Here is a 15,911-nt window from a genome sequence, read left to right on the forward strand (position 1 = left end):
AGGGGTATTCTGGTTTTGTAATTTTTAGTGTCAATTGTCAGGCAACAACATAATTTACCAAGAGAGATTATTTATCTGTAATGCCTTGTATTCCTGCACTCCATCGCAGTCACATGACATTTTCCACTGTGTTGGTTCCCTCTCCCAATGACCTCACGTCTACATCTGAGGTGCGGTGAGGATTGTAAGGCTGGGTTCACACGAGCGTGTCCGGATTAGTTCCGGATGCGTCCCAGTGTGTTGCGGCAAACCCGCGCGAGTAGGAATGCAATTGCAGTCAGTTTTGACTGCGATTGCGTTCCGATGTTCAGTTTTTATCGTGCGTGTGCAATGTGTTTTGCACGCGCGTGATAAAAAACCGACTGTGGTACCCAGACCCGAACTTCTTCACAGAAGTTCAGGTTTGGGTTCGGTGTTGTGTAGATGTTATTATTTTCCCTTATAACATGGTTATAAGGGAAAATAATAGCATTCTGAAAACAGAATGCTTAGTAGGTGATCAGTTGAGGGTTAAAAAAAATTAACTCACCTTCTCCGTTTGTTCGCGTAAGTCCCGGTCTCTTCTTTACTTCTCAAAAGATGAACTATGGGCTAAAGGACCTTTGATGACGTCAGATCACATGCTCCAATCACAGGGTCCATCACCGCGGTGATGGACCATGTGATTGGAGCATGTGATCTTACGTCATCAAAGGTCCTTTAGCCCATAGTTCATCTTTTGAGAAGTAAAGAAGAGACCGGGACTTACGCGAACAAACGGAGAAGGTGAGTTAATTTTTTTTATTTTTTTTAACCCTCAACTGATCACCTACTAAGCATTCTGTTTTCAGAATGCTATTATTTTCCCTTATAACCATGTTATAAGGGAAAATAATACAGTGTATAGACAGTCACCTAGCTACCGTGCGTGAAAATCGCACCGCATCCGCACTTGCTTGCGGATGCATGCGATTTTCACGCAACCCCATTCACTTCTATGGGGCCTGCGTTGCGTGAAAAACGCAGAATATAGAGCATGCTGCGATTTTCACGCAACGCATAAGTGATGCGTGAAAATCATCGCTCATCTGAACAGCCCCATTGAAATGAATGGGTCCAGATTCAGTGCGGGTGCAATGCGTTCACCTACCGCATTGCACCCGCGCGGAAATCTCGCCCGTGTGAACGCAGCCTAAGGCTCTGCCTTGTGGACAAAACATCATCAATGTCTTTGCCTCTGAGGGCAGTGTTCTGTTCATTCTCCTGGACCCTGCCCTGTAGACGTGATGTCAGCAATGATGCTGTGTCGTAGAGTGGGATTTGTCCAGTAGGGCTTCAAGCAGGCTTGGATCTGTGATGTTTGAGATGGGAGGGGAAGAAGAGGGAGAGGCCTAATGCCTTATGCGACACTCAGCTCAGCTCCTTCTGCCCTATTAAATGCTGGCTGGTGGTCAGACACCACATTCAATGTGACAGGTTCTCTTTAACCATAATTCCATAAACTGCCAACAGGAAGTGAAAATGTCTAAACACTGTGTAGTTATTATACAATATACTCACCAAATTATGCTGTGGTTGAATAGAAGCTCCTACAAAAAAAAAAGGAGATACATGAAAAATCAATACCAACTAGGCACATGCAAAGTATTTACTGCTAAAATATATACTAACAAAACCACATGACACTGGCATTATGTTCCAGGAGTTTATGTGGGTTATTTATCATGACTGCCTTTTCCAGTTTTTTTTGTTAAAAGGTCGCATGACCTCTTGTTGCGACTTTTTAAATGCCTGTGAGCCTAAATTTAGTCACACATGGTGTTTTTATGCAGCCCTCCTGTCAGTAGATTTCAATCTAAGCACATAGACTGATGGAGGAAGCGTCAAATTTTTAACAAGGCCTGCACCATGTTATAAATTAGGGTGCAGGGGTTCTACAGTTTGTTTTAACTGGATAGATTATCAGGATCTGATCGGCGGGGGCAGCTGGCTCAGTGACGTCACAACTAGTATCAACTTGGCTAGGCGGGGCTAAGCTCCATTCAAGTGAACGGAGCTTAGCCCTACACAGACAAGTTGATACTAGTCGTGATGTCACTGGGCCTGCGGTAAACAGTGAGAAGGCCGCGGCGCTGCTGGAGCGCCGCTACCTTCTCAAACAGCTGATCGGTGGGGCTCCCGGGTGTCAGACCCCCACCGATCAGATGCTGATGAACTATCCAGAGGATAGATCATCAGTTAAAACAAACTGTAGAACCCCTTTAAGAGCATCCTCTGGCAACGCAGAGATATCAAAGACCGCCTTAAATAAATAATAAATTAACCCTTATAATGTTTTCCTACAGATGAAATGATATGACAGTTACATTACACCAAAATTATTTGAATATTTGCCTTGTACCAAACACCATATCCTTTTATCATGGCAGGAATTTATGCTTAAGTAGTAATTCCTTTGTTTTGGTGTGTTATTAGGGTTTTACATTTTTTTTAATTCAATTCTGAATCATGTGATTTGGCCGTACAATAAAACGAGATTTTTGTGAAGTCATCTGTAAAATCTCTTTCTCGCTTAGTTCATTGGGAGACACAGGATCGTGGGTATAGCTGCTGCTGCCACTAGGAGGCTACACTAGGCTGAAAAGTGTTGTGCTCTCTCCAGGCTGGAGGGGGTATAGCCGGCAGGGGAGGAGGTATCAGTTTGTGCCCAAGCAGTAGGAGTAGGAGAAAAAACATACATGAAGCAACCCATAACACAACTAATGCCAGTAGGATCGAACCAGAACTGAGGATCCTACCGGCAACCAACCACTATCGTCTGCGGCAATATAGAAAACAATGGGTGGGAGCTGTGTCCGCCAATGAACTAAGCGAGAAAGAGATTTTACAGGTGAGTTCACAAAAATCTCATTTTCTCGCTCGTATCATTGGGGAACACAGGACCGTGGGACGTTCCAAAGCAGTCTACGGGGAGGGAAGAACCACAAGCCCATGGAAAATGTTCTCGCGGAAGCTTAAGACACTGCTTCCGCAGTCGCTTCCTTACACAACTGTGAAGCGGAAGCATGGTGGAAACGAGCCCAGGAAGCGCCCACTGCCCTGGTCGAGTGGGCCGTGATACTGAGGGGCGGTGCCTTGCCCCGGGAGCTGTATGCCTCAGCAATTGCCGAGTGAATCCACCTGGCCATCGTCATTTTAGAGGCTGGCAAGCCTTTGCGGGGACCTTCAGGAACAACGAATAGGGAGTCCATACGGCAGAACGAACTAGAATGGACTGGTAAATCCTCAGAGCCTGAACTATATCCAGCTGATGGAGAGTTCGCTCCCTAGGATGTGAGGGAGAGGGGCTGAACGAAGGGAGAACAATGTCTTCATTGACGTGAAAGGCAGAGACTATCTTCGGCTGAAAAGACGGTACCGGTGAAGCACTGCCTTATCTTGGTGGAAAACAAGAAAAGGCTCTTTACAAGAAAGCGCTGCCAATTCCAAAATGCACCAGATGGATTTGATTGCCCCCAGGAATGCAACCTTCCAGGAAATAATACAGAGGGAAACAGCGACTAGAGGCTCCAAAGGAGCAGATTGGAGGGAACTGAGGACAAGATTCCAAGAGGGCAAAAGGGGGGCTTTACGGAGGGACAGTGTGAGCCACCCCTTGTAAAAGGTCTTAACCGGGGCCTGTCCTGCTAACGGACGCTGGGAAAAAATTGACAGCGCCGACACCTGTCCATTTAAAGAACTAAGAGCCAGACCCAAATCCAGACCCGAATGCAGAAAGGGAAGGATGGTGAGAAGCGTAGTGGAGGGAGGCTACGTTCCTCACAAAAGCGCAAAAAAGACCTCCAAGTCCTATAATAAATTTTGGATGACGCTGGCTTTTCCTGCTTTAGAATGGCGGTTTCAACAGTCACGCCGTCAAACGTAGCGACTCTAAATGCTGGTGGAAGACAGGAACCTGAGAGAGAAGATCGACTCTGAGCGTGTCTCCTAGAAGGAGCAGGATGTCGGTGTACTACGCGCGACGGGGCCAATCCGGAGCGATGAGAATCGTCTGGATGCCCTCCATCCCGATCCTGCACAGGACTCTGGGCAGGAGAGGAAGAGCAGAGAATACGTACAATAGAGAGAACCCATCCCATGGTGCCACCAGTGCGTCTATGGCGCATGCCTGGGATCTCTTTTTCGAGAGAAAAAGGTGGGGAGTTTGCAGATGAGCCTGGATGCCATCAAGTCCACCTCCGGTTGGCCCCCACAGAGACAAACACCTCCGGGTGCAGAGACCACTCTCCTGGGTCCAGGGTCGTCCGACTGAGGAAATGTGCCGTCCAATTCTCCACTCCCAGAATGTAGACTGCCGATAGAGCTGGTACATGAGTTTCTGCCCACTGCAGGATTTTGGCCGACTCCTCCTTCACGGCTTGACTGCTGGTTCCCCTTTGGTGATTGATATAAGCCACCGCCGTGGCGTTGTCTGACTGAATCCGGATCGGCCAGCCCCTCAGGAGAGGGGCCTAATGGAGAAGGGTTAGATGAATGGCCCGGAGTTGACGGGTACCTGCGCCGGAGGAGAAGCAAACCGACCGCAGAAGGGCTAGCCGCTGGTCCAGAGGGAGGCGAACTAACGCCGCTGCTGTGTCGAGGATCATGCCAAGGAAGTGACCCGCCTGGTGGGACGTAGGAAGACTTCTGGAAGTTTACCAGCCAGCCAAAGCATGCCAGGGAGTCCGGAGTGATACGTAGGCTGTCCTCATGCTTACCGAAGGTCGCTGCTTTGACCAGGATGTCATCCAGATAGGGAACCAAGGTGATGCCCCTGGTACGAAGAAGGGCAAGGAGGGAAGCGAGCACTTTCGTGAAGACTGACGGTGCCGTTGCCAATCCAAAGGGAAGGGCGACGAACTGGTAGTGATGGGACCCTACTGTAAAGCGGAGGAAGTGCTGATGCGCTGGGGCAATGGGGACGTGTAAGCACGTGCCCTGAATGTCAATCTAAGAAAGGAATTCGCCACACTCCAGTGAAGCAACGATGGAGCAAAGGGACTCCATTCTGAAGCGTTGAATCCGGAAGAACCGGTTCAGCAACTTGAGGTCCAGAAACGGGCGAACGGATCCTTTGTTCTTGGGGACCACAAATAGGTTTGAATAAAAACCTGTGAATTGTTCCGCCAGGGGAACCGGGGAGTTCACACTTCGAGCGAGGAGAGATCGAATCACCTGGCAAAAGGCGACAGCCCGACCTGAACCCCTGGGGGGCTGGGACAGAAAGAATCTTTCCGGAGGAGGAGAAGAAAACTTGATCTTGTAACCCGAGGTTACGATTTCGAGCGTCCACGCATTTGGTGTGGGCCTGCCAAACTCCCTGAAAAAAGAAGGAGACGACGCTTCTTCATGCGGAGGACTGCTTGTTGGCCGAGGGACTAGCGGGCTGTGCTCGCGGGGGCGCCAGGCTGGTTGAGGCCTAAAGAATGTCTTCTTCCTCTGGTCTTGCGTGGAGGCCATGGGAGGGGCTCCCACTGCCGGTCGTGTACCAGGGAAGCAGCTAAAGGAATGGGCCCGGGTATTTGAAGGCTTAGAGCAAATGTACGCTTGGATCTGCCCTGTGGGAGGAGAGTAATTTTACCGCCCGTAGCCTCAGATGATTTTATCTAACCGGGCCCCGAATAATCGGGAGCCGGAAAAAAGTAAGGCCTGTAAGGGAACGCTTTGACGATCAATCCGCTGCACAAACCTTAAGCCACAGTTCATGCCGTAAGGTTACAGTGAGAGCCGATGAGCAGGCAACCAGTGCACCCGCATCCAAGGAAGCCTCATAGAGATACTCCCCTGCCTGTGAGATTTGCAAGGTCAAAGACTTGAGCTCAGCTAGAGGGGAGGTCCGCCGCCAAGTCCTGAATTAACCAGAGCGCCCATTCCGAGACAGCCTTAGCCACCAAGGCAAAGGCAAAAATGGGGCAAAGTGCTGAGCCACTTGCCGCGAAAATGGACTTAGAAAAATACTTCATACAGCGATCTACGGGGTCCTGGAGGGATGAGCCATCGGCCATAGGAATGGCAGAATGTTTTGCGAGACGTGCAACCGGAGGATACACCTTAGGAGGAGAGGACTATTTATCTACCCAATCCACCGGAAAGGGATAGAGTAGATCAAGTAGCTTGGACGTGGTAAAGCGACAATCTGGACGGTCATACGCCTTGGCAATGACATCCGAAAAGTCGTCATGTAAGGGAAAGGCCTTATGAGTTTGCATGGAGCCGAGAAGGACACTCCCTGGTGGCTCGTGGAGAGGGAACAAGAAAAATGGAATAGGACAGCACCACTTACTTGAAAAAATTAATTATTTGGCGGCGGTGCTAGTGACGTCAGGTCCCGGCCTCAGGGACCCCCCAAACATAAAAAAAAGCTTTAGAAAAGTCACGGCACTATTGACGTGGCTTTTCTAAAGCTTTTTCTCGTGGAGAGGGAGTCATCCTGCACCTGAAAGGTGTCCCGGACAGCAGTAACTAGGCTGTCCACCATGGAAGCAATCTTGGAAGATTGTTCCATATCCATATCAGAGTCTGAGTCCCCAATCCCCCCGTCGGACAGAACTTACCCTGGGAGGGAGGATGCATCCGATTGTGGCCCTGGGGGAAGGGGGGAGGAGATGCTGTGGCGTCAGAGGAGGAATGATGTCCTGCTCTGGGCTGCTTGTGCGAAGGTCTGCCCCTAAGTTGCTTGCCCGAGGAAGATGCGGACTGTGTAGGTGGGGATTTATCAACCAAACGACCCATGAGGGTGGATTGGGATACTTTGGATAGGTCCCCCACTGCCCTGGATTGTCTGGTTCCACACTGTCAGGGCGGCCTTGCGTAGGCTGGGGGGGCAGAACCCATCTGGGTGCACAACATGTGGAGCATACAGAGTCTGGCTGGCCACGAAGGAACTTAATTTTGCATTTAGTGATGAATAATAAGTGGCAGCTGGTGTATGCAGGGGTCGCTTGTGGGTTCGGACATGGCTGCCTAACCGAACCTAATACTGGTTGCAGGGCTGGAGAGGGATAGAAACCGTTCTACCAGCTTCCAGGATATCCCAGGTCCTGGTGGCAAGGGTTTCTAGTGGGTTCGGACATGGTCAAGGCTGGAAAGGGGTGTAACCGTCCTACCAGCTTGCAGGAGATTGCCGATCCTGTGTTCCCAGTAGAAGCGTGAGCTGAGTGAGGCAGCCTGAATCAGCGCGGGGAATGTAAAGGGTCCTCCCACGGAGCCATGGCGGGAAGCCTAGCCCCGCCCCCTGCGTCCTATAGGTAAGTGGCAACATTTCTTGTGAGTCCGCGGCCTAAATTTTCCACCCACGGCCGACTGCGATGCACTTCTGGTCGGCTGGGGAACGACCGCAGAGACCCCATAGAGGCCCGGGGAACAAGCCTGGAGCTGGCGCGACCCGAATCGTGGGTAGGCCGACCGGGAGGCACTTTTGGTCGGCTGGAGAACGGAGGGACCCGGAGCGGTGTGTGGGAGGCGCCCGCTTGTGCATACCGGCCGCGGGTGCCCACCCCGCGGCCGGGAAGAATCCAGAGCGGGCTGGAACCCGAAATCCGGGCAGGGAGGTCTGCCTCCTATGACACCAAGCTAAAAAATGATATGCTCTATTCAGGCTGGAGGGGGTATAGCGGAAGAGGAGGAGCTAACACTTTTCAGCCTAGTGTCGCCTCCTAGTGGCAACAGCAGCTATACCCACGGTCCTGTGTCCCCCAATGATACGAGCGAGAAAGTTTACTTTACTTGTTCTACACTCTGTATCATTTATGTTGATATAGAACTTGGAACACAGTATATCATTTGTTAGCACAGCTATGTAATAACCTTTTCTGCAACATTATTGTGTTTTATGTTCCAATTTATTCAGAGTTTTTGCTTTTTAGAATTATTACCCTTTTAGACTGTGATAATTGAAAACCACTAACTCACATGCAACTATCCACACAGTCATCTACTCGACTGCATAGTCTTTTTCATAACTGATACAACTTTGGATTGTGTCTTGCTCCGTCAGTTAGGCCTCATGCACTCCACCGTTCCATTTTTTGCGGATACGCAAAACACGGAAGCCGCCCGTATGCCTTCCGCAATTTGCGGAACGGAACAGGCGGCCCATTGTAGAAATGCCTATTCTTGTCTGCAAAACGGACAAGAATAGGACATGTTATATTTTTTTTGCGGGGCTACGTAATGGAGCAACGGATGCGGACAGCAGATGGAGTGCTCTCTGCATCATTTGCGGCCCCATTAAAGTAAATGGGTCCGCATCCGAGCCGCGAAAACTGCGGCTCGGATGCAGACCAGAACAAAGGTCGTGTGCATGAGGCCTAAACCGAAGTTCTCTTTCACCACAGAGCAATGTCTGGTATATGCCAAACCTGTGGTATTTTACATTATGAAGCACTTCCAATGTTTTGTCTCTCCACTACTGCATGACACTCCTATTCTAAACATGGTCACTGATGGTGGGGCTTGTGAGGTGTCCATCAGAATCCTCTATTGCAAACTAATGCGCATGGGAAACTAGCTAGTGTTTTTCAATGGACACTGCAGACTGATTTATTAGCCCACATACCGCTCCATCAGCAGCCATGTTTTAGATGGTAACACTGAGCAGAAGAACTTCTAGTAGAAGACTGCACTAAAAAAGGGGCGATGCTTCTCAGAGATGGACATTGATACTGATGTGCTAATAACAATATATGCTATAACAATATATTAGTAAGTGTTTCCAGCACATTTGAGAAAATAATGATAAAGTGGCCAACCACTTTAATTAACCTCAGTATTTCTTAGGGCTCGTTCACACAAACGTGTGAAGCCCGTGCCCGTGTTGTGGACCGCAAATTGCGGTCCGCAATGCATGGGCACCGTCCGTGGGGCAGGCGCATGGGGATCGCAGACCCATTCACTTGAATGGGTCCGTGATCCTTCTGTTCCGCAAAAAGATAGAGCATGTTCTATCTTTTTGCGGGGCGGAAGCACGGAACGGAACACCAGAAAGCACTCCGTAGTGCTTCCGTAGTGTTTCGTTCCATTCTTCCGTTCCTCACCGTTCCGCATCTCCGGATTTGCGGACCTATTGAAATGAATGGGTCCGCATCAGTCATGTGGAATACCACGGAACGGTGCCCATGTATTGCGGATCCACAAATGCGGCCCACAGTACGGCAACGGGCATCACACGACCATGTGTCTTTTTCAGTGTTTTGCGGGCCGTTTTTCCCGGATCCGTTTCCCGTTTTTTTTTTTTGTAGTGTTTCCGGTTCCGTTACATTTTTCTGTTATGTTTTTCTGTATGGCATATACAGTATACAGTAATTACATAGAAAAAATTGGGCTGGGCATAAAATTTTCAATAGATGGTTCAGCAAAATGGAATTGATACGGAAGACATATGGAGTACATTCTGTATGTGTTCAGTTTTTTTGCGGACCCATTCACTTGAATGGAGCCACGGAACGTGATTTGTGTGCAATAATAGGACATGTATCTTTCAACGGAACGGAAATACGGAAACGGAATGCATACGGAGTACATTCCGTTTTTTTGCGGAACCATTGAAATGAATGGTTCTGTATACGGAACGCAAAAAACGTTTGTGTGAACGAGCCCTTAGTCTGAGATGGGGGATGTCCATCTGCCCAGCCTTTGAAATTTGTAGAAACCAAGCCTAGGTGAAAAAGGCCACACTCTGAATTCTACAAATGATTACTACTAAGCTTTTGTCCCCTTCATGAATCATGAAACAAAATTTCCTGGCTTTTCTGGCTTGTTTCAAAATTGTATTATTTTTACGCCATGAATTAACTCTGCCATGGCCAGTTACATACTTACAAGATACATACAAAGATTCTTTACAAGGACTCACACTAATTGCATGAATAAAAGGACCAAGATCCAAGCTGCTTGTTCCCTGCATAGCGTCACATCTCACCTCCTGAAGTTATACTATATTAGAGGGCACAAAGAACTTCCCATAGTATCAACAGCTGATCCCCTGAGGGTGGAGTAGCTGGACCAATGTTAGGCCTCATGCACACGACCGTTGTTTGCTTCCGCGCCCGTTCCGCCGATTTTAGCGTTTCAGGTGCGGACCCATTCATTTCTATGGAGCCGTTGAAAATGCGGATAGTGCACCGTTTGCCATCCGCGTCCGTAATCCGTGGTTCCAGTCCGTAAAAAAATTATAACCTGTCCTATTATTTCCGCGGAAAACGGTTTGCGGACCCATTAAAGTCAATGGGACCGCTAAAAAACGCAGAGGCAAACAAGATTGTCGTCCGTGTCCGTTTTATTCCTATCATTTGCATGGCAAACCTGTCTTAGACTTTTTTTTACATTCCTTTATGTCTGGTGGTCCTCCAAAAATAAAGGAAGACACATGGAAACAAAAACGGAAACGGATCACGGAACAACGGAACCCCATTTTGCGGAATGGAACACAACAACGGTCGTGTGCATGAGGCCTTAATCAGGTGCTTCAATCTAAGAAGGGGTTGTGCCCTTGAAAAATCATCAGACATTGGTGATGTGGGTTTTTTTCACCAAAGGGACTCAAAATACAGCTTGGAACTCATTGTTATATGGAGAGTTGTGAAGCAGGGAAATCATCAGTGACTGCAATTTAGGCACTAATTTCCCAGAATGCACTAGGGTCAATGTTTCATAGGAAGCCAATTCAGCTGCATTTGGGTTCTAGATGCCCAGAGAACCTCTATTTAAGTAATTGTCCTTAATTAGGGCAAAATCTAAGGTGCATATCCACTTTATTGTAATAAACCTATGTTGACTGATTTGGATGATCATCTCACCTGGAATGCTTGGCTGAGCCAAATCCTTTGTTGGTGTGCTCTCATTCATGCCAGGCATCAAGGCTTGACGAATCATTCTATACCAGGTATCTCCAGAATCTGCACGGTTGTAACCAGCCTGTGGATTAGGACGTCTCTCCCCAACGTAATACACCAAGGTGTCTGTCAACAGCTCAAAGCAGTGTGGTGTCTCTCCATCTTTACTCAGGCCATTGACATTTTTGTCAAAAGCCTCAATGTGAAGAATATCAGAAAGAGGCAGTTCCTAAAATGTAATTGGACATATTAGGGTTTTTTACTATTAAATCTATGACTAGTGTAATATTGTCTCATAGAGCAGGTTCTTAGAAAATTTTGCACTTTGCATACAATACAATCAGCTTTCACAATGAAATTCTCTTTCTGACATTTACACAAACTGTTGAATTAGACAACATTATTTAATATCATTTCACATAAAATAAAATCAGATTTCCTTCTTTCCTCAAACTTATTGTAACTGGTGTCCAAAACTGTATATAAAACTGGTAATTGGTTCCAAAGCCCCAAAATGGTATACCAAAATAAGAGAAAATGAAGATTTAAGAAAAGTAAGCAGATAAACAAGACAGATAATGCTGGAAGCTGTAACTCAAGTTTTATGATGAAGACAGAAGAATCTTCAAGTACACAGTGTACCAGAAAAATATAATGGAGCTGCCTTTAACTGGTCTCCAAAGCAGCAGCTCACCCTGGCACAGACAGAGGGCAGTACAGGACAAGCAGTACTACACTATAATGTAAAGAGGAGCTACTAGACAACTAATACAGGTGTTTTACATGGCCATGTTGATTGGTTGGATTTGAGGCATTGTATGCCTGTCTAGTTTCAACATACAATGGCCCAGGAAAGACAATTATAAGTTGCAGATATTGTATCCTGAGTCCATTGAGGGACCACTAATATTTTTTTTTTATTGCAAGTGGTTTTATTTTAATCCATGTTATTTATAATTTACCATTATATATAGTAGATAATAATCAAACCTTATTACAATGATCTTAACTGTAATAATGGTGACCTTGATATGAATTCTGCCATTAAATGCTATGTAAACCTTTGGGGAATTTTTTTTATTGCATTGTACTCATTTCAATCTAAAAATATTTTTTTTCAATTGGTCTTTAATAAAAATTTTGAACCACTGTCTTTGTGCAGCCTTGAGTTTTTCTAGCAGCAGGATCAGAATTTTCACTCTGGTCCATCAGGCAGCTCACTTGACAGGCTGCTTATCTCTGACCTTATAAAAACTCATTCTAGCTCAATTATTATCTTACTGATAAGAATGTGGCTCAAATAAGTGTTTATGACCTTTTAGTAATTTAGAGATAAGGTTTATCACACAGCTAGAAAAAGTTAATCCTTCAAAATTTTTAATAAAGACCAATTGAAAAAAAGATTTTTAGCTCAAAATGAGTAAAATGCAATGATCAAAAAAATTGCCACCGAAGGCGTACGAAGCCGTTAAATACAATAAAGGTTATACTTGAAGTGAGATATAACATTACACAAAGTAAATTTTCAGCTATGAAATGATTTCCATTTTGGGTTATCATAACACTTCCAAAGGATATTTTAGCATGAGCCACATCCATCAGAGAGGTGGAGGTCTGGTCTACTGTTGTAACTCGGGAGAATATTGAGATCTACTTAGCACCGAGTTGTGACAGGGGGAACACAGTGTGTACGTTATCAGGGGTGTTGCTAGGGTCCTAAAAAACACTGCCCCTGGATTTATTTTCAGGGCTACAGAACAGGCAGGAGTATACAGTACTGATCAGATGCCTTCAAAGGTATACTATACAGCCATTACATTCAGTGGACTGAGGAGGCTGGGGAGTGGTGTGCATCTGCAGGTTGGCACAGACACTGGAAACATGCTCTCTAGAAGACTGTGGGTCTCAAGTAGGCTGTGGTCTACAAGGGTGAATGGAGGGGCATGGAATCAATGGCTCCCCAGTTAGCAGCTTTCAAGTTCATCCAAAAAGATCAAATCAGCCTGCAATCTACTGCAAACTATTTGTTGAGCAACCTGTTGATCGCAAAACTGACATGTTGTCATCCCCTGCCACACAAGTGGAACATGTGACTCTGTCTACATAAGGAGAACAGTATAAATAGATTGCTGGCCCTGAAGAAGCTGGTGCTGTGTTGGATGTAGCTTTACCCTTTCCTCTTTGTACATTGCATACATTCAGCAAGTGTGCAATTTATCTTTTAATCAGAATGGGTATGTGAATTATGATTATTTATTTTGTATCTATTAACAGTTTTTGATATCAATTTTGTGATATTTATTATAATAGTTTTGTGATACCTAAGGCTACATTCACATGACATAAAAAAAGACATCCATGAAAAACATACATACTGTCAGTTTTCATGGACAATTTAAAACCATTTCTGCATCCATTTTTTTGGCCGTGTTTAAGCGGCAATTTTAAATTCATTTTTCATTTTTTGGCCATTAAAAATTGATTGATTCAATTGGCTTATTATTATTTTTTAACTCCCAACCCCTGTAGTGCCCTCCATATACATGATTTCCCCCATAATGCCCCTTCTATGATTAATGGCCCTATTAGTGTCCCCAAGTATTAATAATGTCTCTCTTAGTGGTCCCGAGTATTAATAATGACCCCAATAATGGCTACAGGTATTAATAATGCCAATATTGGTGGGGCCCAGTATTAATAATGCCTCCCTCAGTGGCTCCCAGTATTAATACTGCCCCCATTAGTGGGCCCCAGTATTATCAATGCCCTCCTTTGGCCCACATCCTGCTTGTATAAAATAAAAATACCTCATACACTTGAACATGCAGGGACACTTGCACATTCAAGTGGATGAGTTTTTTTTTTTTTTTATCCCATGAAAAGCTCTTTGTAACCGTGTTTAACTACCATTAGACAGGTGCATTCCTGTCTAAAAGGCCATTAAAAACTGGTCCTATTAATTTCAATGAGGTCCATCTGGCTGTGAAAACGGACAAAAATAGGACATGTTCTATTTTTTTATAGCCACTATTCAGTGTTCGTAAAAAAAAAACAGCCATATGAATTGCCCCATAGACATTAATTGGCTCTGAAAATGGCCATTACATGACTGATTTTCACTGTCATGTAAATGTAGCCTAAGGCCCCTTGACACCATGCAGTTCTGCCTTCCTTAAGTGGCTCTGCTAATCTGCTAGCCCTGACCCTCTCTACCTTTGTTTTTTTTCTTTAAAGGATAACTGTCATATTTTTTTTTATTTGCTAGTTTATTAGAGCTAGGCATGTATACCTGAGTTAGTCTGTCGATGATTGCCAAAAGATCTGTAATGACCTTATAATACCAGCTTTCATTAATGTCCTCTGTCCCTTTCCACTGGTCCATTAAAAGACCGTTGCTATGGCTCATCTGTCTCCGGCTATGAAGACGGAGGGGCAGTCCTTCACACTGCATGCCTGCATTAGGCTTCAGAGTGAGGAGGCGTGTCTCTCAGTAATCCAATCTGATTGGCTGGCAGGAAGCTGCTGGCTACAGCAAGTTTGTATGTGACCTGAGGGAATGCAGTTTTGGCCTCAGAGAACTGGCAGAGGAGCCATCTTGAGAAGATCCTCATAATGTAGGATTCAAAACAGCCGTAACTAAGGGGAAAACTCAAGGAAAACAGTGGTAAGTGAAGAAACGAAAGATTGATTTATGTATAATGCTGCTGTATCAGTAACATATGCTAAAATTGTTTTTTTTTTTTTTATGAAAATAGGACATTTATCCTTTAAGGTAAGATCTTAGGACATTTATTGTAAAATGTTGGTTGTACGTTCTATACTTTCTTTAAAGAGCATCTGTCATCGTGATTAACCCTATTAAACCAGACATACTGCAAGGTAGAGTTGATCATGGTGACTAAAATGAGCCCTTTCTCTCTGCAATTATTATTACCAATGCCAAGAAATTCTTATTTTTTAGTTACATATAAATGAGGTGCTCAGAGCATCAAGAGGCTGGCCTAGCCCCAACAGCACCACTTAATCTTTGCCTCTCACCATGGCCACTCCCCTTTCCAGTGAAATTGACAGGCATCCTCAGTGTTCCGATGCTTGGCCCTGAAATCGCAAGCATGCCCTGGAGCAGTGAATATCTCTTGTGGGTTGCCTTGCACTTTACTGCACATGTGCACAGGGCTAGACACCGGAGCAACGGGAATGCCTGGCCCTGTCAATCTCACTGGGAGGGGGAGTGGCAACAGGGAGAGGCAAAGGTGAAGTGGTACTCTTGGGGCTAGCCCCTTGATGATCTGAGCATCTCATTTGTGTATAACTAAAAATAAGAATTTCTCTGCAACAGTAACACTGATTGCAGAGAGATAACCATGTCACCATGATCAACCCTTTTAGACAATATCCCTAGCTTAATTGGGTTGATCATGGAGACAGATGATGTTCTTTTAACAGTTTGATACATATGTCATTCATAATCAGGTAAACCCATATTTTCTGCAAATGAGTGGGTTTTGGGGAGTAGGAGCTCATTCTCATGCCTGTCTGGACAAGCCTGTGAGGCCTTCCTGATGCAAGGTCTTAGAAATTAGGTTCCTATATTGTAGCTCTCACTTGGACGTACAGTGCACAAGAAAAATAGTCACTTTACAATCAATGATTTGTGATTACAAGGACGGACCCAAACACTTAAACAGATGCAGCACAGCAGTAAACAGCTCCAGCTACTGTAGTACACCATGGACAGAGCTGCTCCCAAACAGGGAGTAAATTGTGTACTGCACTGACCCTACAAAAATTACTTTTTATATAGTTATTTTTTATAATATTTTTGTATTATACAAATACATAATCATGCACATTTTAATATATCCATATTTGTTTTATGTCTAAGATGTGGACAACTTTTACTGATAATAGAGGCTAAAGATTTTTATGGCTTCCGCTGGGCTGTTTGGTCCTAGTCCCCATAATTCTAGTGAAGGGAAATCTTAATGCTTCAGCATCCCAAGACATTTTGGACAGTTGTATGCTTTTAACTTGTAGGAACAGATTGGGCATTGCTCTTTT

At 45.4% G+C, this 15,911-nt stretch overlaps 1 protein-coding gene across 1 annotated transcript in view; it reads right to left on the bottom strand.

Moving 5' to 3' along the window:
* Nucleotides 1-15,911, bottom strand: part of LOC120980653 (serine/threonine-protein kinase D3-like) — a 138,024-nt gene that overhangs the window by 22,615 nt on the left and 99,498 nt on the right. Inside the window, exons 11-12 of the mRNA XM_040409889.1 lie at nt 10,815-11,079; nt 1,540-1,568 (exon numbers count right to left, since the gene is read on the bottom strand). Of these exons, the coding sequence (XP_040265823.1) occupies nt 1,540-1,568; nt 10,815-11,079 (294 nt within the window). The remainder of the gene's footprint in view (nt 1-1,539; nt 1,569-10,814; nt 11,080-15,911) is intronic.

The sequence above is a fragment of the Bufo bufo genome, chromosome 10, assembly GCF_905171765.1.
Source record: "Bufo bufo chromosome 10, aBufBuf1.1, whole genome shotgun sequence".
In the NCBI taxonomy this organism is placed as follows: domain Eukaryota; kingdom Metazoa; phylum Chordata; class Amphibia; order Anura; family Bufonidae; genus Bufo; species Bufo bufo.